The sequence below is a fragment of the Athalia rosae genome, chromosome 4, assembly GCF_917208135.1.
Source record: "Athalia rosae chromosome 4, iyAthRosa1.1, whole genome shotgun sequence".
Taxonomy (NCBI): Eukaryota; Metazoa; Arthropoda; class Insecta; order Hymenoptera; family Athaliidae; genus Athalia; species Athalia rosae.
Genome location: NC_064029.1, coordinates 1,535,858 through 1,560,660, shown reverse-complemented (window position 1 = coordinate 1,560,660; position 24,803 = coordinate 1,535,858). Strand labels below are relative to the sequence as shown.

Genomic DNA, 24,803 nt, shown 5'->3' with positions numbered 1-24,803 from the left:
GATCGGCGGAATCTTGCCAGAATAGAAGTTGAATCGAAGAGGGCACCGTTCGATGCAAGCGACCGATTCGTTCAAGTGGGCGACGGTCACCTACCTATAAAACGGACGTTGAAAATTCCGATTCGCTTACTTCGGTATAAGATGGCTACGAGAGTGTTCGCTCTAACGTTCGTTTCCCTCCTGGTAATCCTCGGTGCCGCGGGAATTCAAGGATACATATGGCCGAAGCAGAACACCTACTCGACGAGGTGGGATAAGGTCAACATCGACGACATATTGGACAGCAAACGCCTATTGCAATATTACTTCAAGTGTTTGATGGGATCTGGACCGTGTCCTCCCGATGGACAAGCGCTGAAGAGTGAGTCTCATCTCATCTTCTTCTCGATTTCAAATTCCGGTATCGCCCCTCGTGTCTCGCGGTTACTGCTACTAGTTCGCGACTCGCGGTTTCCGATAAACCGCAACCATTACTGCACTACTCGGTGTTACGAACAATGTCTATCGATTCGCCGTTCGTAACATCATTCCGAGATATGACGCTCCTTCGGAATATCCCCGTCGAATAAAAACATATTTTCAAACCACTCGCCAAAATATTGCCAAAATTGTTTCGGCCAGTCAACAAGTGACTCGAGTTACCAGACGTATCGTAGACGTGACTAGTTCATCTCGATGTGCAACGAAGCGATAAAGTGAAACTAGTTTGTTTTTTTTTCTTTATTTTTCGTCGAATCGTACGGATTTGCGGTAACGATCTGTAATTAAGTTCATTCTGACTCATTTTAGTAAACACGAAAATTTTGAAAACTGCATCGGTGCGGTCGGAGATAATCCCGTTCCTCGGCAAAGTATAGAGCGAGGGAATTTTTTTTTTTTTTTTTCTAGCTGATCGCAGAACAGGGGGCGGATGTTGCAAAAATGAAGTGAAACGAAAATTTGATTCGTATCTATTCGGACTTGTTAATTTATTCTGGCTAGTTGAATCGAGTTTAATTATTGTTTTTCATCAACGTTCAACCGAATTAGCGGAACGATAGGTTTCTTCGAGCCAATCTGTTCTCCGCGTATAGAAATTAGACCCTCGCAAAGCGGCTGAAACCTGTTCGAGGCTTTGTTTTAGGAAACGAGGCGAGGAACGTCTCACGAAAACTCCGATCCTGAGAGGGAAGTCAGCTTCTGGATACACCGGAGAATTTTCATTTATCTGATCCGCTCGTTGATGTACTCTGCGAATATTTTTTTTTTTTTTTTTTTTTTTTTTTTTCTTTGCGCACGCAAGAAGACGATCAGTTTCAGTAATCGTTAAACCCTCCGCCGCTTCATATTCCGAAAGCGTCTCTCATTTCTGATCACGGCACGAACTATTACGCTCATTTTCATTATAAATGTACATCGTTAATAGCGAGCGGTCGATTGTCTCGCGATTCACCTTAACTTTGAAATGGAAATGTTAACCTTGACTTTTTCGGGTTACAGGAGCACTGCCGGAAGCCTTGGAAACCGCTTGCGCCAAGTGCACCAAGAGTCAAATCGAAGGGGCGGCAAAGGTCATAAGCTTTCTGAGGTGAGTTTGTTGAATTCCAATTAAAAAATATTCTTGTAATTAAGAGCGAGGAATATCGGTGTAACATCTTCGAATAATAATCGGTAATTATTCGTTCGGAGTTACGTAATCCGACGGAGTATCCGCGGGTATATTTATCCGATGTAATCCGAGTTATAATTATTCCGAGCGTAGGTATAACGATAAACAAAGTTGAGCATGAATAACATTGTCTGAGATCGGGATTATTCAGGATGTGCGTGATGAGAATCTGCAAGAAATCATTTCCTGAGTTACGCAAGACGACTTCGTTCCTCGGGGTTTTATTATTATACATCTGTAAAGATACGATCCTTTTTTCGGTACACGGGGAAGAATTTTTCAGCGAATATGTCGAGCGCGACCGCTCGTTTAATATTCGCACAGATCATAACAATCGCCGTAAGATTCCCGTCAGGTTCGAAGAGGCGCTCACGAACGAGAACGTGTTCGGTTACAAATCAGCGGTGTACTCGGGCTGAAAAAAAACTTCTTGGATAATCACACCTTGAGATATGTACAGTCGCCGGTGAGCTTGTCCGGGCGATCGCGCCGGTACCCTGTTATTTCGTTCTAAACAGGTTGCGCCGTGATCCACATTTTCAATTCAGAGATCACAACGTTATTAGAAGGCAACTACTTTTGCGATCGTTCGCTGAATATCGAGAGCCCAGTAATCAAAGTTTCCGCTCTCTCGACTCCGCGAGCAATAAAATAGATTTCAGTTTCCTGCGAAGCCGGAGCGGTATGACTGATTTTATGTGGATACGTAGAGAAGTAATTTCGAGTATTTCCTGAGGGGTGCGGGAACACGAGCATCTACCGTATTTCCCGATTGAGCAACTGACATTTACGACTGTGTGTGTATGTCATAGAGGTTTAAATTGGCTTGCTTTTCCTTGCTTTACGCCGAAAGTCACCGTTCGAAACAGACGAGAAATTCCGCAGCGTCTTCTGAGGAGGGAGAGCAAGAAAAAAAAAAACAAAAAAAAAAAAAACTAGGTCTAATCTGTGTACGTAGCAGGGAGAGCTCTTCTCGAAATCCAGGACGTTCGATCCCCTCGGCTTTGCTCCTTGATCTTGTATGGAATATCTGGTTTATTTGACGAACGTTATGTGGGCTGTAAGGATCGTCGAGAGGAAAGTCCTCCCCCGTAGAACCAGCTGGCTGGAGTCTCCGCGAGACGACGGATGAATCGGGGACGAAGAAAGCGAAAGAAATTTCTAACGTGATATTTGTTTGTTTGTATTTCAGAGAATTCCAACCGGAAAAGTGGGAGGAACTCGCCACAAAGTATGATCCAGATGAGAAATATCGTAAAAAATATTTCGAACCATCGCCCGACAATAATACAGCGTGAGAAAATGATCGTTCAACGGCTTACGCAGTTCCTTCATATTCCAAATATTTGCCTCCGCCGTTATTGGGCCGAGTATCTCATCTTCCACGTAATACCGTAGGCTCTCTATATTTTTTTACCTATCATGCAACGAATATTTTTAAGCTATTTATCAAATTGAAATTATCTTTACATATATTTGCACGTGTACTTCATTGTCCCTGATTTTTTCTCCCAAATCCAATATCATCGTCCCCCCGTTGGATTCAATTAATGCTGAAAAATAATTTTCGGAGTCCTTATCAAAACAATCTGATCGGTTCAATCGAAGAAGGCGAGTATTTTTTTTTTTTTCTGTCTTTTCACATCGTAAATTTATTCCATCATATATTCAGTTGATAATCTGTAGAACCAGTTCGAACGACATCGTGTATTATTTTTTTTTTTTTTTTACACGATCGATACGAGTGATTGCGTTACATTTGCATACTCGAATCGATCCCGAATCAGAAAAGAAAAATGTCGAGGACTGCGTAGCGATGTAACATTAATTGGTGAATTACAAAGTTTACACTACACCTCGTTATCAGATGGCGAAGGGGTAGTGGTTGAGACGGGCGTGGGTGGCGATCGAGGAGCGGAGGTGGACGCGGATGTGGAAAAGCTCGCCGGGCAGGTATCGTCGGAGATCGGTTCGTAGCTTCCGCAGGTGGGAAAGTTCGATTCGGAAGGCGGCGGGTAGACCGGACCGCGAACTCTGAATACTAGCGACATTCCGATGGCCATGTGCCACTCGAAGTGACAGTGGAAGAGCCAGTCGCCCGGGTTATCGGTGAAGAATCGAAGTCGGGCCGAGCCACCTTGGGGCACAAGGACGGTGTCTTTGAGCGGCGGAATTCCATTAGGGCTCTGCGATCCGTTCATCTTCAACGTTTCGTTGAAGCGCGCGAGTTCCATGACGTAAAATTCGTAACCGTGCAGGTGAAACGGATGAGCGATACGAGGTTCTGAAAAACGGAGAAACGGAGTTTGGTCAGACCGTTGGTCGGGCGGGTTCTCTCCCCGCCGCGTGACTCACCTTGAAAATCGTCGAGGTCCCGAAGGATGAGTTCGACGACGGTATTTTCCGGTAACTCGATCACGTGCGTGCACGAGCAAAATCCGTTATCCGTGCATTTTTCCGGTTTGTTTTGAGCGTTGCAAAAATCACCACCCTCTCGGTCCAGCATCATAACTCTGTCGGGAAATTCGTTGGTGATACCGTTTATGACTCCGCTCTCCAATCGCATCACGGGTCGCACTGCAACAACGTGTAACGATATTCGTAGGATGTGATTAAATTATTTTTTATTTCGGTTTCATCACCGACTCCCGACTTACGTTGAAATACGTTGTACTCCGTGTCCGGGTTCTCGGCCGTACCGTGAAGGGATTCGACCGTCCACTCGTAGTAGCCGAAGGTGAGATTGATCCGGAGGACATCGGTAGCGTCGACGATGGGGTCATCCGACACGCCGCTGGTTTCGGTAACGCAGTATTCGTTGTCGGCCAAATCGCAAGAAGCGTCGGGGTGATTCAGACGCGTTGAGTAGGGCAGAGGGTTGTCCAAAGTTGGCTCGGGTGTCGTTGGATAAATTCCGAGCTCATCCTCCGCAGTCCCGTAAGACAACACGCCGACCTGTTCCGAAATATTGGATTACAGTGAATTTTAAGATCTTTGCAATTTTAGTCAGTTTACAATCGCTTGAGATTTTTACGACGGTTAACGCGTCGTCAATTTCGTGGTCAGCGATAAAATTTAAACACGTGTTCGAGATCGCCGATCGAGATAAGACAAGATTTTATTCGATTCCCCCCAAAGTGGTATATCGTCCGTCCGTCCATCCTTCCGACTCGATCGTCTTATCTAAAGAGAACCTGATATCCTCGATTATGAACGGAACGACATCTTTTATCATTGAATCTGTCATGACCTGGTTAACCCGGTCCTCGGCGTTGCAGACGAATAAACCACTGATGTGGATCCAGTAGGCGCCCGGATTCTGTGTGCCGTTGACGATGAAGTCGTAACGTTCCCCGGACAGGGAAACAATGCTGTCCACTTGGAGCGGTTGCACGCTACTTCCGTCCATTGCGATAACGGTCAAGGTGTGATTTTCGATCTGGAATTGCAGCGGGCAAACCAAGCTGGCGGCATTGATCAGTCTGAAAAGGTAGGAGACTCCCTCCTTGATGTGAAAAGTGGCCAGCGGTGATCGAGTGGTCTGATTATTGGCTGGCTGAAATAGGAGATGTCAGAGATATTCAACGATATTGTAGTCTCGGAATCGGTCAAGATCGTTAGAAAAAAAAAGAAATCCCATTCTGAGGCCCTAGTGGCCCAATGATTTGCACGAAGGTCAATAATTTCATAATAAATTTAGTAGTGTTTCAAGTTCAGTAATAACGATCGACTCACATCGCGCCATCGGCCAAGGCCGTTGATCAGAAAACTGACCGGAACAATTCCCGGTGTCCTCGAAACGAGTCCTGGAAAAAAGGTTTCGGCATAGTCGTGCATGTAATCGCTCATTACTATCTCGTGAGCGAATATATCTTCGTCGTAGAGATCGCCGAACGGTTCGTCGCTTCTTGGTTGTCTGATAACGAGTGCCCCGTTATGACCGTTGGTTTTGTGATGTCCTGAAGAAGAAGAAATAACTTTCCTTTAATTAATAAATCGGCAAAATTTCGCAAGGCTTTTCAGCCTGCGAATAATAATCTTCACACTGTTTCCGTCACACCGCTCTACCGGTATCCGCGGCATTTCGTTCGAATGGTTATTTTTACGACCCCGTAAAATTGGGGGTTCGGGGGCCGGGCAGGGAGGGGGTGGGAATATTTTTCGGCAAAAAGTCGCCAACGCACCGGTATGACTGTGGTAGAAAAACGTCCCCGCGTAATTGGCGGGAAAGACATAACGGAAACTGCTACTCTCCGGGATGCCACATTGCGTGATCTTCGGGACACCGTCCATCCATTGAGTCTCTTCTTGAAGTATGCCGTGCCAGTGCATGGTGGATTCCGTACCGCCCATTCGGTTGTTCACGTTAATGGCCAGGATATCGTTCCTGCAGACCTGAACGGGCAATTTTGTTGTAAATAAAAAAATGACCGTAATGATAATAAAATAACGTTTCAGCTGTAAATATTGACGATCGGTGAATTTCCCTGGTACAACCCAGGCGTTTACCTGAATAGGCGGGCCGATTCGCCGTCTGTTTATCGACATCAATCCTCGCTCCGTACCGTCTCCGGGTATGCACTGAGGGTGCATACAATCCTGAAGGACACCTTCCGAACAATTTCCGCACGCGCTGAAAAACGCAGGTCGAATTAATTCAATGTTCAGAAACTACGAATTTTTGAACATTTCTACTCACGACCCCATAGCGTGATAATGTTCCAGGACGAAGGTGTAAACGCAGACTCTGGGCATTCCATCCTCCTCGCAGGTACGATTGCAATCGGTTGAATTCAAATTCTGTATCCCCTCTCCGTACATCCAACAGTAAAGATTGTCCAGGTCAACTTCCTGCGGCACTTCTGCAGGACATTTGCGTGCAATCGCAAAAATTACCAACGATCGGAGCGGGTGAATTAATTTGGAAAAAAAAGTTCTACTCACCTACGATAGGACCTTGACCCAGGATACTCGCGATGAAACATGCTGCCAGCAGAAGAGGATACTGAAGAATCATCTTTCGTTGATTGTTTTTTTTTTCAATTCGGCAACGATAGATTAATAATCGGAGCGGTGCGCTCGTTTTATTTCTTTTTCCAAAGCGTCCCGTCTGTTTGTGAGTCGCCTGTCTTCTGTAGAATTTATAGAAGTATATGCACGTTTCTATCGCGACCATCTTCGACGTGTGCAAAAATATTGAAAATACGCGGAGTGCGAAATCGGTGAGATTTACGGTTGTTTTGAAATCGTTTGTCGAGTGTTTACCACCTATAATGAGGTTTGAATTGTTGCGAAATTTACGACAGTTGTTCTTCGCATCGTCCGACGGCGGAATATTCTCTCGTACCGCTTCTACGGGGTTGAAATTACCCGACGTCAGTTTTTGAGAAATTTTCAAAACTCGGACCGGGGAAAGTAGAAGAACAAAAATTAAAACGATCCATATCCAACGCAGCGTTAGTCATCGAGTTCCCTGCGGTAAGTCAATAATTAATTCTTGACCATTCGGATCCGACTGATATGCAGGCAATTTTCTGAATTTTCAATAAGAAAAAAGGAAAGTGCTCTTCGTTCTCGTACACCCAATTTAAAACGTATTACCGTAGGTCGGAAGTTTTTGCGGAATTTCTTTTCTCCTTTTTTTTTACGATGGTGATAACCATATAGCGCGGGTGATGATGTATCGTAAAATTTACCATCCATCCTAAAGATGTAAAAAATATACCAGGTGTCCGATATGAATTAGCAGAATTACAGCAAGTTGCACGTCTATGAAATTCATGCAATTCAGTACAGTTTTCGCGATCGAACTGCGGATAATAAATACGTAATCGGACGGAGCGAGGGTTTAGAAAATTTTGATTCATGTAATTTTAAGATGAACAAAGTTACTCTGAAAATGAAATGAGAAACACCAGGTGTGTATGAATTGAAAAAAACATTTCTCGGAAAGCACAAATTTTATTGCATTATTACAACCGATAATCCCACGGGTTATACGGAATGTCGTTCTCGTGCCGATGTAACATGTCTACATCCGTCCGATAAATCGATGTCTAATGACAGAGTGGGATTTAAAAACAAATCTAAATTCAGTCATACCGCAAAAGTATCGAGCTCGGTGGATATTTTCACGAGGAAGGTTCGACATTTTTCATTCGCACGGTCGATCATATCGGCCGCCGGACCCGCGTCGCGGACAAATTTCAGCGTTGCGGAAATTACTTTAGACTCATATCGCGGAATTTATGTGCGCGCAAAGCTGTACGCGAATACGTATACGAACGAATGGAAAATCATAAAGTGGAGTTGATGAATCGGAAGAGGAACGAGTCGTATAAAATTCAAGTGCATCCTACCGGGCTACTTTTATCCGCGTAAGTATCCGCGTAGATATATTACCGGATTTCACGTGAATTTAAATCAATCCGAGCAGAGTTGATAACGAATGTCGTTATACTCTCAATCGATATTGCATCTGAATTACGTACACGTGGAACAAACGAACATAAATGATCCTAATTGGATTCTGGAGAGGTATAAGATTATTATTTCTGGGCCAACGGAAATGAAAAAAGCTACAGCATTCACAGATATATAACATTTTTATTGCTTCGATTCAACATTCGCTTAATCTTAAAAATGAACAAACACCGAGACTTGTGTAACGGTCTCGTTAGCGGTTATTCCCAAAAGTAAAATAATCGCTGCCTAACAGTTGCCTTTAAGTTTGCCAAATTTATCTTCGTAAGCGACACGGTGTTCTCCGGTCGGGTCGAAACGATCGAGGAATTCTTTGAAGCTCTCCGGTTGTTCGGCGCAGATTTTTTCGAGAATATCCTTCATCTTGTCTTTCTGTTTATCCGAGCATTTCGCGCATCGTGTCGAAAGCGCTTCTGGTATAACTCCTGCAAAGTTGAGAGAGAGAAAAAAAATAAATAAATAAAAAAAAACAGGAGAAATGAGAAAATTTATTTGCGTTAGGTAATGACGATAACACAGACTAGCGATATGGCAGAGATATATGATTAAAGCAGCTTTGGTTCCAAGAGATCATTTAGCTGCCGAGGTATCGCACAAATATAATACAAGCGTAGAGTTTGCGTTCGTTTAAAGCTGCCGAAGCTTGAGCGAGTTACTCGGGTATTCTCCATACACTAGAGTCATGTAATTATCCTTATCCGTCTTATCCCCATCTTCACGGGCCCTCCTCAGAGAACCTTTTCGCGATCACCCAGACGTAAGCTATTGACACATTTCGTCGAAATTCCCGAACTTACTCCCTACCGACGTACCAATTCCGAGGATCCCGGTACGCCCTAATATCACCTCGACGTACGTTGTTATTTTTTTTCACTTTATCCTCAACTTGAATAATTTTCAACTTTGAACGGATTCATCGATCGATCGTCTCGATCGAAACTATGTGGTGAAACTTACTTTTTAGTTCGACGGCTTCCTGGGGACACCCAGTCACCCTTTTTCCCAATATACATTCTTTATAATTGAGGAATAGTCTGGAGTTACGGAAGATGGGCGTTACGTCGAGGTTGTCCCATTTGTCGGTGTAGGTTTTTTGGTCCGCGACAACCGCTGCGATCAGGGCAATCAGGATACTTGCGCTGTACCACTTCATATCGGTATCGATCGAATAATCTATTTATTCGTATTCGAAACTCGAATTTTCACCCGACTCGAGAACTATTTACGAAAATGGGAGATTACAATGAACGAACGCTGCTTGTGTGAAGCTGAATTTCAGACTGACTATGCAACAAAATTCAACTGCATTTATAGCTGGAATGGCTCGCTTCACTTTCATGATGCAGATACAGCGGAGTCGGGATTGACGTGACCTTGGTATTCTCGTTACGAATACGAAAACCTGTTCAAGATAGGCTTTGGCAAGAGAATCAAACAACAAACACATCCATACGTCACAGCGGTGCACATGAATTGTTTTATGTCGAACGCAACGTTTTTTAACACGTTTCAGGCGAACGCCGAAACGACTACATCGACGCGGATTCGACCGTTACTTGCGCAACCGTGGCCTCTGCCCCTTCGCACATCGTTCGCTGGAAATCGATGGAAATTCAAAGTCACCTCGGAATTCTCAGCAACGGCGCTAATTTCTATTCGACTTCGCGAGGATCGCAGCAGATCCAGAATTGGTTCGACGAAAATTTCGATGGAACAAATATACCGGGATCGTTGAACCCAGTGAGTAGATGCGTCCGCTGGTGTACAACGTCCGTAATTCTCGAAAAATTTGCCGGATTTTATTTCAATGGAGCGAATAGAGATTTCTTGAGAGTGAAAAATTGCATGGGGTAGGAATTGGGGGTAAATTCGCACAGAATATAACGAGATACGTAGCCCTAGCCAAGTACAGATATAGTTGGAAAAATATTGTTTGCTCGAAAGTTGAAAACACGGCCAAGGCCAAGATCGGTTTTGACGAATAAGTACTTTGCATTATTAACTGGAAATTTATGACCGCTTTTTATATTTATTCTTTTATATTCCATAGCTGTTGTCCGACGACAACAACTTGGATGTATATTACCATTCTGAATGGGTGCATTGATCACTTGCGGTGATCGATTTCTTAGAATATTACCGGTTCGGTGACGTGATCGCCTTTTTTATCCCATTCGTCTGTCTCCGGGGTGACTTTTTACCTTTATTTTTTACAATTAAAGATACGATCCGCTGAATTTTGACGTTCGTCATCAACGGATGCGCACCGACATGACGTAGATCAAATTGCACAGACGAAAAAAGAAACTTGCAATTGGCCTCAAATTATTCCACTAGTGAAAATATCGCGATGAATTTCGTCGGCGATCCTCGATGAAAAAGCGAACACATTCGATTATGGAGAAGTTTCGAGGGGTCGGAGGAAATATCTCCGCTAGTGGTTGCAAATACACGTCATCGAGTGCGGTCTGCATTGCACCAGGTCAACGATGCAGCTGCTGTGGGAGGTTGCGGTTCGCGCCGAAGCCCTGTGGTCCGCCTCAAACCCTTCCGGAATTTGAGCTATCTCCGATAGAGAAAAAGACCCCTTTGAACGAAACCATATCCTGCGAGGCGACGGAACATCCGTGCGATCGCGCCGCGGTAATCGTCAACTCCGTAAATCATTCATGCGAAAATTCTTCGTCAATAATATGCGGAGATAAGGGTCTCGCGGCACGCGAATACACCGAGAAAGACGTCGGTCGCTTCGTTAAGATAATTGAACAGAAATTAGCGGAATCACTGGAACGAAATAAGTCGCCGGCTTGCGCTGATTTTGAAGTACATGACGGTGAGAACGACACAGGCTGCTTCGGTGAGAGAATTGAAGGTAAGTTTAAGGATTCGTGGAAGGCAGACCGGACTTCGGTCTGTCCGGGCGGTTTGATGATTCCTGGATTACCTGAGGCGGTGATGAATTTTCGAGCGTTCAGTGAATTCGAAAATGTTGAGGGCTCAGAGGTATCGACGGAACGATCCGTGCGGGAAAATATTTGCACTTTTCGCGAGTCCGTAATTTCGGCGAATGAGAAAAACCACCGGAAGAATTCGGTTGCCGGTGAAGATTGCGCGGTAAAAGATAGTTCGGTAGACGAGATTGTAACGAACGGTGAGAATAACGCGGATTTTATGGAATCGCAAGATTTTTGTAAATGGGGAGAGACGGATACCGCTGATCGCATTTTGGCGGGGGATGAAAAGGCCGGTGCAAATGTAATTCGAAGACTCTCGTGCATGGATAGAAAGTGTTTCTCTACGCTGTGCAGACAGCTTTTCAGATGGTGATTGCATAAATTTTATTCACCCTAAGTAAATCGAAAACAAGGGACGAGTTTATGAATTTTAATTCGACACAGGTCGTATCGTTTGTCGAAAAAGTGGAGGGACCTGACCGGTCGACCGCACATAGTCATTCATTTGCCTTCGATGGGTTACCCTGTCGATGTCAGACGTCGAGCGTCCGAGAGGTTCGATCTCCTCCAAAACGTTCAGGTAATCAGAAGGCTTTGCGATTTTAGTTTTACATTTTTTAAATTCTCTATAAATTCCGGACTCACTCCTTTGGCAAAAGGTAACCAGGTTGGGTTGGCTAGCGAATGAAAACGCCCAAGTAGTTTACGTCGTTCCAAACGATCAAGGCGTAGAGACGATCACTCTGTTTCGGGATCTGATAAAAAACGTCCGCCCAGATGTCGCCGAGAACAGGCTGTGGATCATTCAACCCGAAGGAGAAAAATGGTTGGTCTCTTCTGTTTTTTTCTTTTTTTCTTTTTTTTCAACGTATCATTTCTGATTCGTATCTCCCGATTTTTTTAAAATTCCTGTGCGACACTTCGCTCTCATTCTGCCGGTGCAGAAACATCAGCTGAGAATACAAACTAGACGAAAAGCTGTCTCAAATCTCACCCTAACGTATCACCGCAAAACCACAAGGAACATCCCTCGCATTGGTATTGCCTGTTTAGCGAAACACCCGGCATCGTTCGTTTGGCGTTTTACGATTTCTATACATTTCTCATCGCGAGCCAGTTTTGAATCACGTGACGCGTTGCAGCTTCAAGACCGGTTGTCTGAATGGATCTCGAGCGCTTTTTCAGAGCACGAAAACCTTTCAACGACTGCAAATGCTCACCGCTGGACGTCGAGCGTTTTTACTTCCCGGCGTAATGGAAGAAATCGACGTTTTCATCGCCTCTAAACTCAGGGCCCCCGTTATGGGTGAGTCAAATCGCAATCGTTGCAACTTTTCATACACGCGGAGTGCGAGCCGTGCGTTCCCTTCCCAAATTACACCATCGTTTCTGTTCGATCTCCTTACCAGATAAGAATAATTATTTTTACCCATCATCGATCGGCTTCCCGCGTCTCGAGAACCCGCAGGCCGATCGATTTATTGCTCCGGTAATAACACGAGTGCCCGTGTAACGCGACGCTGCAAATACGAAATGTACGTACTCGGCAAAGTAACGTTCGTCGCTCGGAACGGTGTTGATTTTTTCGCTCGGCCAGATTCTGAGATACGGACGGTTTTATTGCCGGGAGTCATGCGAGTATAACGTCACTCGGTGCGTTCCGCACTCCCACAGACTATGATAATTCAATTTGTGAGCTGTCATTAATTTTTTGCTCCTTCGCATAAACTTGTACCGCAACTACGTGAACTGTTTAGAGAGTATAGTGATCTTTTACAGTAGGAATGACGATCAACTTTTTTTCTGCGTATGGTTAACGAATTCGCACGCGCTCGTTAGCCATTGTCTTTTTCAACGCACCGCTCGTGAGCGTGTACTTCGTTGAAAAGTCCTTCGACAATAACGAATAATCTCAACTGCAATTTGTCGTTGGCCTGATTATCGCAGCTGAACATTTATTTTGCATGTATACATTTTTTTTTTTTTTTTGTTTCATTCGTTCGAACCGGCTGACAAAAAAAAAAAAAAAAAAAAATTCCACCGATGCCCCGAAAGAATTCACGAATCATGATGAAATTTTTGATCCGGTGTACCAACAAAAATAATACACCCGACGGGCTATATTTTGTCGAAATTTACCCAAGTATACTCGTAAACGATTCCAAATTTACTTGATAATAAAAAAAAAAAATGGCCGAGTGCTTGGAATAATATTTGATTAAAGGCCTGCCTGTGATGTTTGATATTTGCTCCGGGAAAATTAAAACCTTCGTCGCTGCTCTCCGTCATTGAAATTTTACACGGGTCAATGAGTTTTGTAATATCATGATCAATAATTGAAGTAAATTTGCAATCGCAGTTTCGTACGCTGTATTTAGTTATTTCCAACTACCAACTGATGTGTAACTTCGACCACCAACTATTTCCCTTTCAGGTCCGCCGCTGGAATTTCAGAATTATTTTCTCAAAAAATCGAACGTCGCTAATTTCCTCAAAGAAATCGACGTCGATCAGCCCCCGTTCGTTCCAGATGTCGGTAATTTTTCAGAGGTGTGTGCCGTGTACGAGGGGAAAAAATTTCAACCGAAATGAAAAGCTGGTGCAAAATATTCTGTCGATGATTTTTTTTTTTAATTGCCTGTCTTCCAGCTCTGCCGGGGACTCGCTCGTCTGATGATAACCTACCCGAGATACGCGACGTGGTTGATAAAAATAAATTATGGTTTCAATGGACTTCAGACAGGTTCGATTAACTTTGAAAAAAGTCCTTCGCGTGAGATCATCGCCGCAAAAGTGAGTATAATGTGGAAAAGGAATTACATCGTTTAATATCAATCGCATTACATGCGAGTAATTATGTTGTCGTCGTACACGCGTAGTTGACTATAATGGTAATTAATAATTAATAATTGACACGTTCCTCATTCCACATAATTACGCAAAACGAGAAACGTTCGTCTAAAACTGCGGAAGTCGAGAGCGAATTGACCGCAATTCTAATGAAAATCACACCCGATGAAATTAATTTGAATAAACTGGCCTACAAAAATTCCACAGAATTTTTCAACGCTCTTCAAAAATACGGTTAGTCAACTGTGTCAACAGACTCTTATAATAAATCGTCGATTCTGAGCTACCGCGTTGTGCGGCCGCTGCTCGCTTTATACATTTTTTTAATCAACGTCTTGCACGACGACATATATACTTTCCAACGGCTACAAAAGCAATTTTTCTCATTAAAGCTCCAAACTAGATTACGCAAAGATGAAACGGCTCAAAAATAAACGACGTTAAAAAACGGAAATAAAAACAACACAAAAAAAGGATCAGAAAATTCACTCTCGGATAAAAATTAATATTTTCCTCTTCATTCTCCCCGTTTCTTTTTCTCCAGGAGGCTTGGTGCAGGCCTCGCCGTACACTACCTATAATGTCGTAACTTTGGGGGTATTTGTGGAAGACGATACCTCGACACCGACGACTTGCGCGTCCGCCGACGTTTTTCATCTACCCGAAGACATAGCCGTTGACTTGGGCTACGGGCTACCCCAGACGACAACGGCTCGTTTACCCATTGAAAATTTGGCCATTAAAGTCGGGACGGCTTTACGGGAACAACAGTACATCGGCTACTTTGGCATCGACTTAGTGATTACCCGCGGTGAAAAGAACGGCGTGCGTTTTTTTTATTTCATAATCATTTTTTTTTTTTTTTCGTTCGTTTGCACCCGCCATTTTTCATCTCCATTGCTCGGGTTGTTTTTTCTCTCTCCACCACCTCCTCCCTCTTCTTTGAATCGAATCGAACGCGCTTGTTATCCCCGAGTTTACATCGTTGAGATTAATTATTAATCGTCTCGCGTCTACGCGCGTAGGCGTATTCAACTAAACTCACCGTACGTGTAGGTAGGTTTATAACTATGGGATTGTGATTCACCGCCTTTTTGACATTCCTGAAGGGGAATTCCATACACCGTTTCCAACGACAATTAAGATTCGACGATGGTTTGGGGATTATTAATTTTAAATTAACTCGCGAGCTGTTAGTTCATTATATTCGCATAGCATTAACATAAATCTATTTTCATCAGTATCATATCGTTATTTACTTTGCGTTGTAGAATATTGAAAAAATATTGGTCGTCGATATCGATCCTCACTACACCGACGTCATCGCTTTCACCGATTGGGTGAAATTTTGTCTCTGTACAACGACATCGGCGACGACAAAAATGTGCGCTCGTCACTCCCGTCAATCGGGGTGAGTTATATAAATTGATACGTCTTTCCATCATTTTTATCTTCGCTCTTCGAACACAAAAAAAAAAAGAAAATTTTCTCCACTCTCCGTTTTGTCTTCTATTTTTTTGAATAATAGATACATTCGGTATCTCGCGGAGACGGTAGTGAAGCTTCTTTGAAAGGAGAACACTCAATTCCCCGCCGAGCTCTTATCGGTGTATGAAAAGGTACTTTCATCTACCACCCGGAAACAAAAATGATACAAAAAAGCAAACAAAATAAATAAAAGCTAAATAAAAAAGCAACACCCCTTTCCGCGGATATTTTAATAACCGCGTCACCGCGCGACGTCGATGAGACGACGACGGTTTCTTGCGATAAGTTTGACGATAACATCACCGGTATACTTCCGCAGAATTTTGGAATGCGAAAAAATCGAAAACGATGTGAAAAAACGAAGGACATCGAAAAAACGTAACGAAATATCGAATTCCAAAGACTCTATGGAAAGATACGCGATTTGCAGTGGTAAAATTTGCAGTAACGGGTTGGCGAGGTACTGCGGATCAAGTTTGGTCAGTTTATGCGAGGAACGTAACGTCCGTTACAATTTCAAGGTATATATATGTATGTATATATCGGTCTTTTACACGTATACGACCTGCGATCGAAGATACGAAAAATTTCTCAAATTCCAAAACGTCGAGTATATAAAAATAAGCGAAGTTTTGGAAGTAACGAGAGGCGAGTGTAACGGATTCCTGTTATAGATAAAACAAGGCTCAATGATCTGCCCGATAGACTCGGAGCGACGTGCCCTCGGGCTTGTTTCTCTCCATCCTAAGAGGTTCCGGGCCATCGAAGAGTTTGCTAAAGCCTTAAGGGTCCTGCACGAGATTTCTATGGAAAAACCGAACGAAAATATCAAGACCAACATGCTCGTAAGTTTCGTGCATTGTTCACCTGCAATACAATCTATATAACGACGTCCATTCGCATTGATATCGTATAATGAGGTCCGTTGCCCATTCATTCGACGTAAATCTCGAGAGGGAAAAAATGAAACGCGACGAAAAAGGCATGGGATCTCCGCCGCATCGTACGACGTTTGATTTTTCCACAATGATTTTTGCATTTTCAATTCTTCTTTTTTCGTTCCTTTTATTTTCTTGAGACTTCTCTTTATTATTAGAAGTTCGCACGCGCTCTTGAGAAACAGCTGGAACCGAAGATGATTCGAAACAAAGAGAAGGGCGAATGATGCGAATGGAAATTTTAGTCAGTTAACGACATGTTGAGCGGCATTTATTCTCATTCGGACGAACTTTGATCGAATAAAATACAGAATATATATATATGTACGTGATCTTCCACATGGTAATTAAGAATTAATAACACGTGCTACAACACATCAACCTTCGCAGTGCGTACGATTGATTTTTTTTTCGTTCCCTAAAAACTAGTTTTTATTGACTAGTATATGATCATCATTTTTTGCTTCTATGAAACTGAAAACAAAAACCAGAATTCAATGTACATAATTATTTGACTTGTATGATTTTTTTTTTTCCATCATCTGATACATTTTAAACATCCGTACGCGAATAAATTTCTCTTAGCTATGCTTTCTTTGGTACGGAATATTTTTTTCAACAATCGATGAAACCGATGGGATCGCATCGCCGTTATCTCTAGTCAATTCAATCGAAATCCAGATATGTTAGCGATTGCGAAAAAAATAAAATCAACAACTCCCAAATTTAATATCCGTTGGAGTGAGGTCCAATAAATCTACCTATGCAATATGAATTTGCAGAATGATATTTCTAACATTCGTATACCTGTGCACGGATCTATACGTAGAGACGAATTTCGAAGCGGTGTATAGGTGGTCGCGATGCGAAGAGATATGAAAAAGGAGGTGCTCTGTTTTTGATTGATGTAATTTAAATACAGCCTTTTATGAAGTGAGCGAACCTGTTCATCGGTTTTTCTCCAGCCCCGGGCGGGTAAAAATTCCTGCTATCTAGTTCCTGTCTCGTAAAAGGCTGGTTTATGTACCGAAATTTCATGAAAACATTAAAACAAATAAAAAAAACCAGAAAAAAATTTGCCGCGTTAAAAGTACTGATCGATCAATTCCGCTTAATGAGAATGAAATTTGATGCAAGGGAGAAATTCTCACGGCTCTTTAGTGCCCGTAAGCTTGTTGGGTATATTTTACATTCAACAATAAGATATTGACGTTGAATTCGTTGCTTCGTTAAGCTGCAGTAACTGAGAATTATTCATGACAAACAAATTAATTTCATCTCAGTGCTGTTACGATTGTTTGCCTTCCATTTTGTGGAATTTTTTGCCGAATAATGTTCAGGAGGCAAGGAGTGAAAAACTCGAATCCACGAACCAACGATCGGCAGAGGAGAAAAAAACGAGTAATCGGTAAGTAATTAAAATCGATCGAAAGTTCGTCAACGAATATATTATGTGTACACGTGCATATTATAATTAAATCAAAGTTCGCGTTTAATTATTCTATTACTATGTATATTATAATATAATAGTTAAGAAGTCATGCAGTTATGCTCAAATTATAATTACCCTCGAGCCCCTCGAGTTTTCTGATAAGAAAAAAGGAGAAAAAGTCGCGAAGTAAAAAAAAAAGATAATAATTATATAGCTACGGGTATAAATATATATATATAAGTTATAACGTGACTCCATCGGGTTTCAGGTCCACCCATAGAAACGGAACAGGGCATACGATACGGCTTCCGTTTTCCAATAACCAATCAGACTACCGTTACCAAAGTATTGTATGAATATATTACCTACCCCCTTTTCATTTCGTGTCGACAGACGGATAGTTGGGTCGTTTAAAACCGCACATTTCTCTTGATTCCATTCAAATACCAGATTCTGAACGTCTGAAACGTATAATTGCTGATTCCGAGTTTCACGTTCCACCCGATAACTCTATCGTTATTATAAAATAGCCATTGCCTTGATATCATTTCCGGCGAGATTCCGATACCAACGTAAAATATCCACTTAGGTAAATACGTACGTATATATACGTTCTGTAAAACTGAAATATTTCCGTACGCATGTACAACCTACGATCCGTTCAAAATTTCCAGTTTCAAAAAAAGGAACGAAAAAATAATCCATCAAATCGAAATGTCAATCAATTCAATTTACACATTTATGTGTATATGAAAATTCCTTCAATCGGGTTTGGAAAATATGAAACCGTATTAAAAATGTCCTACATTCGAATTTCCCAATGGTCAATTGTTTCCTGAACCACTCGGTGTGAAATTTCTTTGCCTTTTTTTTTTCTTTTCCGCATTCATACATTTTTTTAAAATACTTCCCATTGCGGTGAGGCGTGGTGAATCGCCGATCGTGACGTATAATAATATTCGGTATAGGAACATCTGTAATCGAGTATCCGATCGTTGGTCCCAGGTGGGTTTATAGAGTCAAACTACGGATACGTGCGTATGTTAGAAAAAAAAAAAAAAAAAACTAATAAAAACGTAGGCCGGGCTTTCTCAATCCGAATATTTTTGACTCTCTGAATTTTTTCATCGCGTCGTCCGACGCTATTTATTTTCGAATCGGAAGAACGTTGGATAAAACGAAGAAGTCTTTGTGTTACGAACGTAAGCAATATTAGCTATCGATCCGATCCGCTCGTATTTCTAATTAGCTGATTGGCTAGTGTATATCAAGCTTTGAACCTTCCACTACATGTATATAGTAGTTCGAAATAACCTGCAGCATCTACCTCAGCTACTACAATAATTAATCGGGCCGAACTGATTACTGTATTACTTACTACAGTATAAAGCTAACCTAGCATAGTATCTACAAACTACAGTAGGGCTTAATTGAGTAACTCTGCCAGGTGGATCAAATCAGGGAACAGACTGTTCTAGTACCCTCAACGGAAGAAGGTCCATAATATTATCAATTGCAAACTCCGTAATCTTGAGTGGTCCAAAGAAAATCGGTCGTGATTTTCAAACCTAGATGAAAACTGTACGCCCTAACGAGTCTCGAAAACTTTTACCCTTCGACTTCCTTTTTTTCTGGGAAAAAAAAAAAAAAAAAACCCTCTAGAAAATAGAAACCAGAGGACCGGCTTTTTCATTTCGATTCGGAGATCCAAATAAATTTCTACCCTGTACCGAGAATTATGCGTTTGCGAAAAAAAGAAAAAAGTTTTGCTGCGGGATATTCGTTTGTACGTACGTTTTACATTTTATTTACGTTTTCAAATGTATGATTCCTTTTTTTTTGCCCACTCCAAATGAAAATCCACACGTTCATATAGACATAAACGAACGAATGCCTCGTACAATTTTAAGGGATATTGTGTGCCGCGTCGCTGCACGGGGTGCTAATCGGGACGGTGTACTTTGAGGGTGATAAAATATATGAGCGTTGGAAAAAGTGTTTTGCATTTATTGTATTTTATAGCAGTCTCCTCGGACCATCGATCATCTGGACATTCGATCAACGTCTCTCGCTGGGATGCGAACTGAACAGCTAAATGGTATGTATTATAAATGTGCATGCGATGTAGGGAGACATCGACTGTCGAGTGTCTGAATTTCTGACGCTAATGGGTACCACGGGGTGCCGTTTTACGAACGAGCTTCGATGCGGTTATTTAAATCTTTGAAGATCCGAAAATTTTTCAAACTATAATACCGAATAATATTTCATGCGACACGTATGTTATACTCGGGGTATAATATTTCCGTTATCCCGTATCTTTCGTTACGTATCACATACCCATTTCCACGGCTATGTATCCAGTACATACGTGTACGTACATAACGTACACCAAGATGCAACTACTGCTCTAAAGCTAGTCGTCGTGAAACTTTGCCGCCTGCAGCATGCTCTCGTTCGAAATAATCGCTTCTCTGCCATTTTGCTCGAACGGCAAAACACGTCCTCCTGCCCTCTTCGTCACCCTCTCAATCCAGCTTCCCTCCTCCCAATTTCCCCTGACCCCCTTCTACCGGTGACACCCCTTTACGTACTCCTGACACGCGACACGACTCTAAATTTTCCATCTATGCCGTTCATACGAGCCCGACATACAGAGGGTCAAATTATCTCTCGTTGAAACTCAAAATTTCTTTTCTCATCTGAAATCGCGTACGATTTTTTTTTTGTTGATATTTTCGATTGAATTTCAAATCCTATATGGTGTAGCTCACCTAAAATCAACGGGCATTCGAGACGGGGGTCGCGTTCGTGTAGAGATCGAATTTCTTTTTTTTTTTTTCAAACTACCGGGGTAGCGAAATGGCCGCATTGTCAATCTCTTTTCGATTCGAAATTTTATCGCGTCCCTTTCTTGCCGCCCTACAAAAATCGTACCTGTAAATTACAATTTATAATGCATCCGCGTTCTTTTTTCTTTACGATTTGCCCATGTACGCGGTGGTTATTCCTACGGTGAGTGATGTGAAAAAAAAACTTCCACGGGTAACGAAAAAAAAAAAGAAAAAAAAAAAAATCGTGCCCTTTCAACGTTGTAGTAGCTGGGGACAATTTATAGTTTATAGTAGCTGTCCAATATATTCCCACCGTATTTACTGTACGTACAATATAACGAGGAACGCGCTCCGTGAGGGTTCCTACGTAAAGGCCATTATCTTGATTTTGATTGAAATTTTATCAAAATTTATTTGTTATCGGGTAACGATTCATTGAATGATTATTCCGAATAAAGTTGCGCGGTGGCTTCGTGATTGCTTCGCTTGTTATATTGGTTGAAGTCAAAATTTCAATTTAAAAAATACAATGGTCGGTTTGTATCCGGCTTTTTTTCTTGTTTTAATTAAATTTGATTTTTTTGAAACGCCGACATTCGGCGTTTCGAAATCGCTTCAAATGGACATCAATCGGAATCATATAAACGGTAATAAATGAGCTTCGGAAAATGTTTTCGAGGAGGTAAATAACTTGATTTTCCGGTAGAGTACAAAGTTATACGACGGGGCGATGTACGGCAGCACTTGAGACGTATGGTGAAGTATTTTCCGCATGCTACAGTTCGGCGTCTGACCAAACGCGAATTATCTACTGCGGCAGTGTTTGACGGCTCGTTGAGTTTACTACTGCAGTCCAAACTATGCCGCGCTGCAGACAATGCATCGTGAACCGGGACTACCTACATTATAATGATAATTACACCCAGCAGTTACAGCAGCAGCAGCAGCAGCAGCAGCAGCAACGGTAACTGTAGCTGTAGCTATTTGTTTTAATGATATCCACGAGCATATAAATGTTAGAACGTGGTATTGATTTTTCTTTATTTTAAATATGCAAACAAACGCCGTCCTATACGTCAAGATACATAAAATTTCTATGTGTCAATTCCGCTTCCGGTACGCACGGTTTGACAAAAGGTTCAACCGTTTTATCCTACGAAAATATAAGGAAAAAAATCTATACGTAATAAAACTAGCTGGGAAAAAAAAAGAATATTTTGTCTTTTGGCGAAAGCAGAAAAATGTTACTCGTCGCGAGGATCAAATTCGCAACGTTGTGACGTGCGATGTGAAAAACTAGAATGCTGGATCATGCGTATGTCGCGGGAATATGACACCGACAATTTTCTTTGTCATGAATAGAAAATAATTGCTTAGATTTTTCGAACTATACATCTGAGGGGAATATTTCAAAATCGGTACCATGACCTTTTTAACGGTGAGAATATCTACCAATTTTTTGCGATACGTCAATAGCCTATCGAAGAAACGAATGGCAGGAATAATATCTGTCCATTTTTGGAGAATTATATTCGAGTCGCAAGACCCCGTCGATCGTGTAAATTTTTTCATTACTCCAGATCGTCGCCGGTGTCTTCGAGATCGGACTCCTGTTCATTTTGACCGGATTTCTCGTCACCTTGGCAGTCTTATCTCACATCATGGAATGGACATTCGCGATAGTGAATCCAATAATTAATATATTTTTACATCAAGTCAACGAGCTGATAATTGTGAGTTTAAATATTTTCACGATTCGTCGTTTTAAAATTTGAGTTCAGAGTCTAAAACGGATTTTTCCCCCCTAATCTCGAACTCGTCGACTGAAAGTTTGTAGAAAAAAAAAAATCGCGAAGAGTTGACGGCTTGTGAAAAGGATAATAGGAGCGTAATTTTGGTGTCAAAGAGACGTTACCTTTATCCCGACATCTCAGGATCTCCTTGGGGATACCGTACCCTTTTTAAGAGCCGACTTTTTCGCGTAAAAGAGAAACGGAAAAGATGTCAAGCCGTGTGAAGATATAGATTTCTTTTCAAGCAATGGAAAAATTCCACGTCCCTCACAAAATATCACACTTCACAGAACCCTTCGGTCAGATATTGCTGAAAATTCTTAACATCGTTTTGATCTTCGTCGTCCAAACGCGAAGAAACTTTGTAATCATCAAAAGATAGCTGCACATAGATTGACAGACGGTGGATTTGCATATCAGAAGGAGACTCGATTGTTCTAATTTTTGACGGATACGCCTTTTCGATTCTTCGCTTCCAATATAGTCGGTGAAAAAGATCGGTGTTTAGACTACACAAGTAAACCATGCAAAGTTGCTCCCGGCTATTGTCAGTTACAAATCTGTTGAATCCCTGGGAGTTGAGGGTAGGTGTACGGTGTACGTTGTACGAAATTAGGGGTGGAAACAGTAGGCGAGGGATTTGTTGGGTGGTAACAGCTTATATACCTTCAAAAACATGTTGTGAACGAGGCAAGGCCGGTGAGCCTTCGGCCAGTTAATCTTGTACTCGTGGTTGGCTTCAGCTGCTGATCATCCCAACGGCCAGATTGTCATCCCGGATAATGGCGGAAATGTTTCCCTGTCAAGTACCACCTGATTCGTCAGATTGCCCAGCTGTAATCGCCAACATCGAAGAAATTGTCTGCGACGATACGGACGACGCTACGTCTTCACCTCCACTTTTGGATCTTCAAGGTTTTCAGGATATCCGCGAAGAAATTATTACCGAAGACCAGACGACGATCTAACAACGGTATAATTATGTCCGTTTGAATGTGCATGCGCCTGGATTTCAATTGAAAGAAAATAAATATAAATGAATTGAAAACACAGAGTTAAGAACTGAGAATTCAAATTGAAGACGAACTCATACCAATCTTCTATTTTTCAATAGAAATTCAATTAATGAAGGAGAAGCCCCACCGAAGCTGCAGGTTTACTTGAACTGCATTCCTGTATATCATCGCGCCGCATCGTATTTTCTGTGCAGAGGGATATGATGCGCGAAATACTATAGATACACACATTTATATTTGTTCAAGGTGAATGTAATTATCGATATTAATTGGGTTATCGGTTTTACATGACGTCAGCGTAGGTAAACGCGCGCTGCACTCCTGGGATTTGCGATTTTCTCGTTCCTTCGCGTTTCACCGATGCAGCCGTTACCGATGTGTACCGGTATTTTCTGAACTTCGTTTTTTACAAAACCGTTGATATGCATACTGAAAAATCACTTCGTCTCGATTAAAATATTGGACATAATATTAAACGGAAATGAATTACGGATATGACGTCCTTCTGACCTGAAATATAACCGAGTGATCTTCTCTCATTAATTAATGAGCAAGAGATCGCATAACTATGAATTTCTGGGGAAGTTTTGGAAAAAATTTCTCGACGATAGATCTCGGAAATGACGAAATTAAACCCTTTTGTGGATTAGATTATTTGTTATTCAATTCCTACGCTATAATTGTCTACTGCTAGTGAATGTAGACCCGCGGCAGAAAGTCTGAATAATTCTCTTTTACGGGTGCCTATCCGTAATATTCTACGACGATAATGAAATTAGCTCCGAATTTTTAGGGTGGGTTCTAGTCTCTCTATAATTCCGAACTTGAGGTGAGTTTTCGACGATTATTTGAAATGCGAAGTCAAATTCCTAAACCTGTCAAATGGATTCCACGCAGCGTGCTCATATTCCGTCTGTTTTTAACCTGCTATACGATCGTATCATTAAACTCAAAAATAATCATTTCGCGAAGAGTTCACATCAATCTTAATCTCAAAACGTGAAGTAAAAACTATAGCAGCAGGATATGCTGAAGGATACTTATTCGATTGCTGATTAGCCGTAGGCACCTTGGAATTTTCTTGATCAGGATTTTTGACTTCTTTTTTATTGTTGCAGATGGAACCTTGGCAGTCGTGGAGCATACTCCATCGCGCATCCAGAACGAAAGACTCATCAGCGCGTCTGCGGAATTGTTTATCATCTGTGTCAATCGGATGAGAATACTTACATGAAATAAAATGTAGCCATAGATCATTTACTTTCACGAATAATCGGGATGTTAACGCTATGAACTATTTGCGTCAGTATCATTGTGATATATTGATGAAAAATGATGATATTGCTCAATAAATGAATTAATATGTG

At 41.9% G+C, this 24,803-nt stretch overlaps 4 protein-coding genes across 4 annotated transcripts; 2 read left to right on the top strand and 2 right to left on the bottom strand.

The window, feature by feature from the left end:
• Positions 1–5: 5 nt before the first annotated feature.
• LOC105687601 (ejaculatory bulb-specific protein 3-like) lies at positions 6–3,123 on the top strand. Its single transcript, XM_012403384.3, has 3 exons — positions 6–361; positions 1,480–1,567; positions 2,841–3,123. The coding sequence occupies exons 1-3, from the start codon at positions 142–144 to the stop codon at positions 2,944–2,946; spliced, it is 414 nt and encodes a 137-aa protein (XP_012258807.2). The 5' UTR covers positions 6–141; the 3' UTR covers positions 2,947–3,123.
• A 217-nt stretch (positions 3,124–3,340) lies between these two features.
• LOC105687444 (laccase-1-like) lies at positions 3,341–8,092 on the bottom strand. Its single transcript, XM_020853262.2, has 9 exons — positions 6,593–8,092; positions 6,348–6,510; positions 6,158–6,281; positions 5,833–6,043; positions 5,384–5,607; positions 4,899–5,204; positions 4,306–4,603; positions 4,004–4,225; positions 3,341–3,932 (listed from the first exon to the last, which is right to left on the bottom strand). The coding sequence occupies exons 1-9, from the start codon at positions 6,822–6,824 to the stop codon at positions 3,499–3,501; spliced, it is 2,214 nt and encodes a 737-aa protein (XP_020708921.2). The 5' UTR covers positions 6,825–8,092; the 3' UTR covers positions 3,341–3,498.
• LOC105687443 lies at positions 7,888–23,373 on the top strand. The gene is made up of 12 exons (XM_048654071.1): positions 7,888–8,025; positions 9,645–11,454; positions 11,530–11,665; positions 11,745–11,911; positions 12,228–12,391; positions 13,520–13,635; positions 13,735–13,878; positions 15,207–15,346; positions 15,743–15,944; positions 16,098–16,268; positions 19,816–19,891; positions 23,164–23,373. Exons 2-12 carry the CDS (start codon positions 10,505–10,507, stop codon positions 23,235–23,237), a joined length of 2,340 nt encoding a protein of 779 aa, XP_048510028.1. The 5' UTR covers positions 7,888–8,025; positions 9,645–10,504; the 3' UTR covers positions 23,238–23,373.
• Positions 8,235–9,425, bottom strand: LOC105687452 (ejaculatory bulb-specific protein 3-like). Its single transcript, XM_012403108.3, has 2 exons — positions 9,089–9,425; positions 8,235–8,556 (listed from the first exon to the last, which is right to left on the bottom strand). The coding sequence occupies exons 1-2, from the start codon at positions 9,282–9,284 to the stop codon at positions 8,360–8,362; spliced, it is 393 nt and encodes a 130-aa protein (XP_012258531.1). The 5' UTR covers positions 9,285–9,425; the 3' UTR covers positions 8,235–8,359.
• Positions 23,374–24,803: the final 1,430 nt, after the last annotated feature.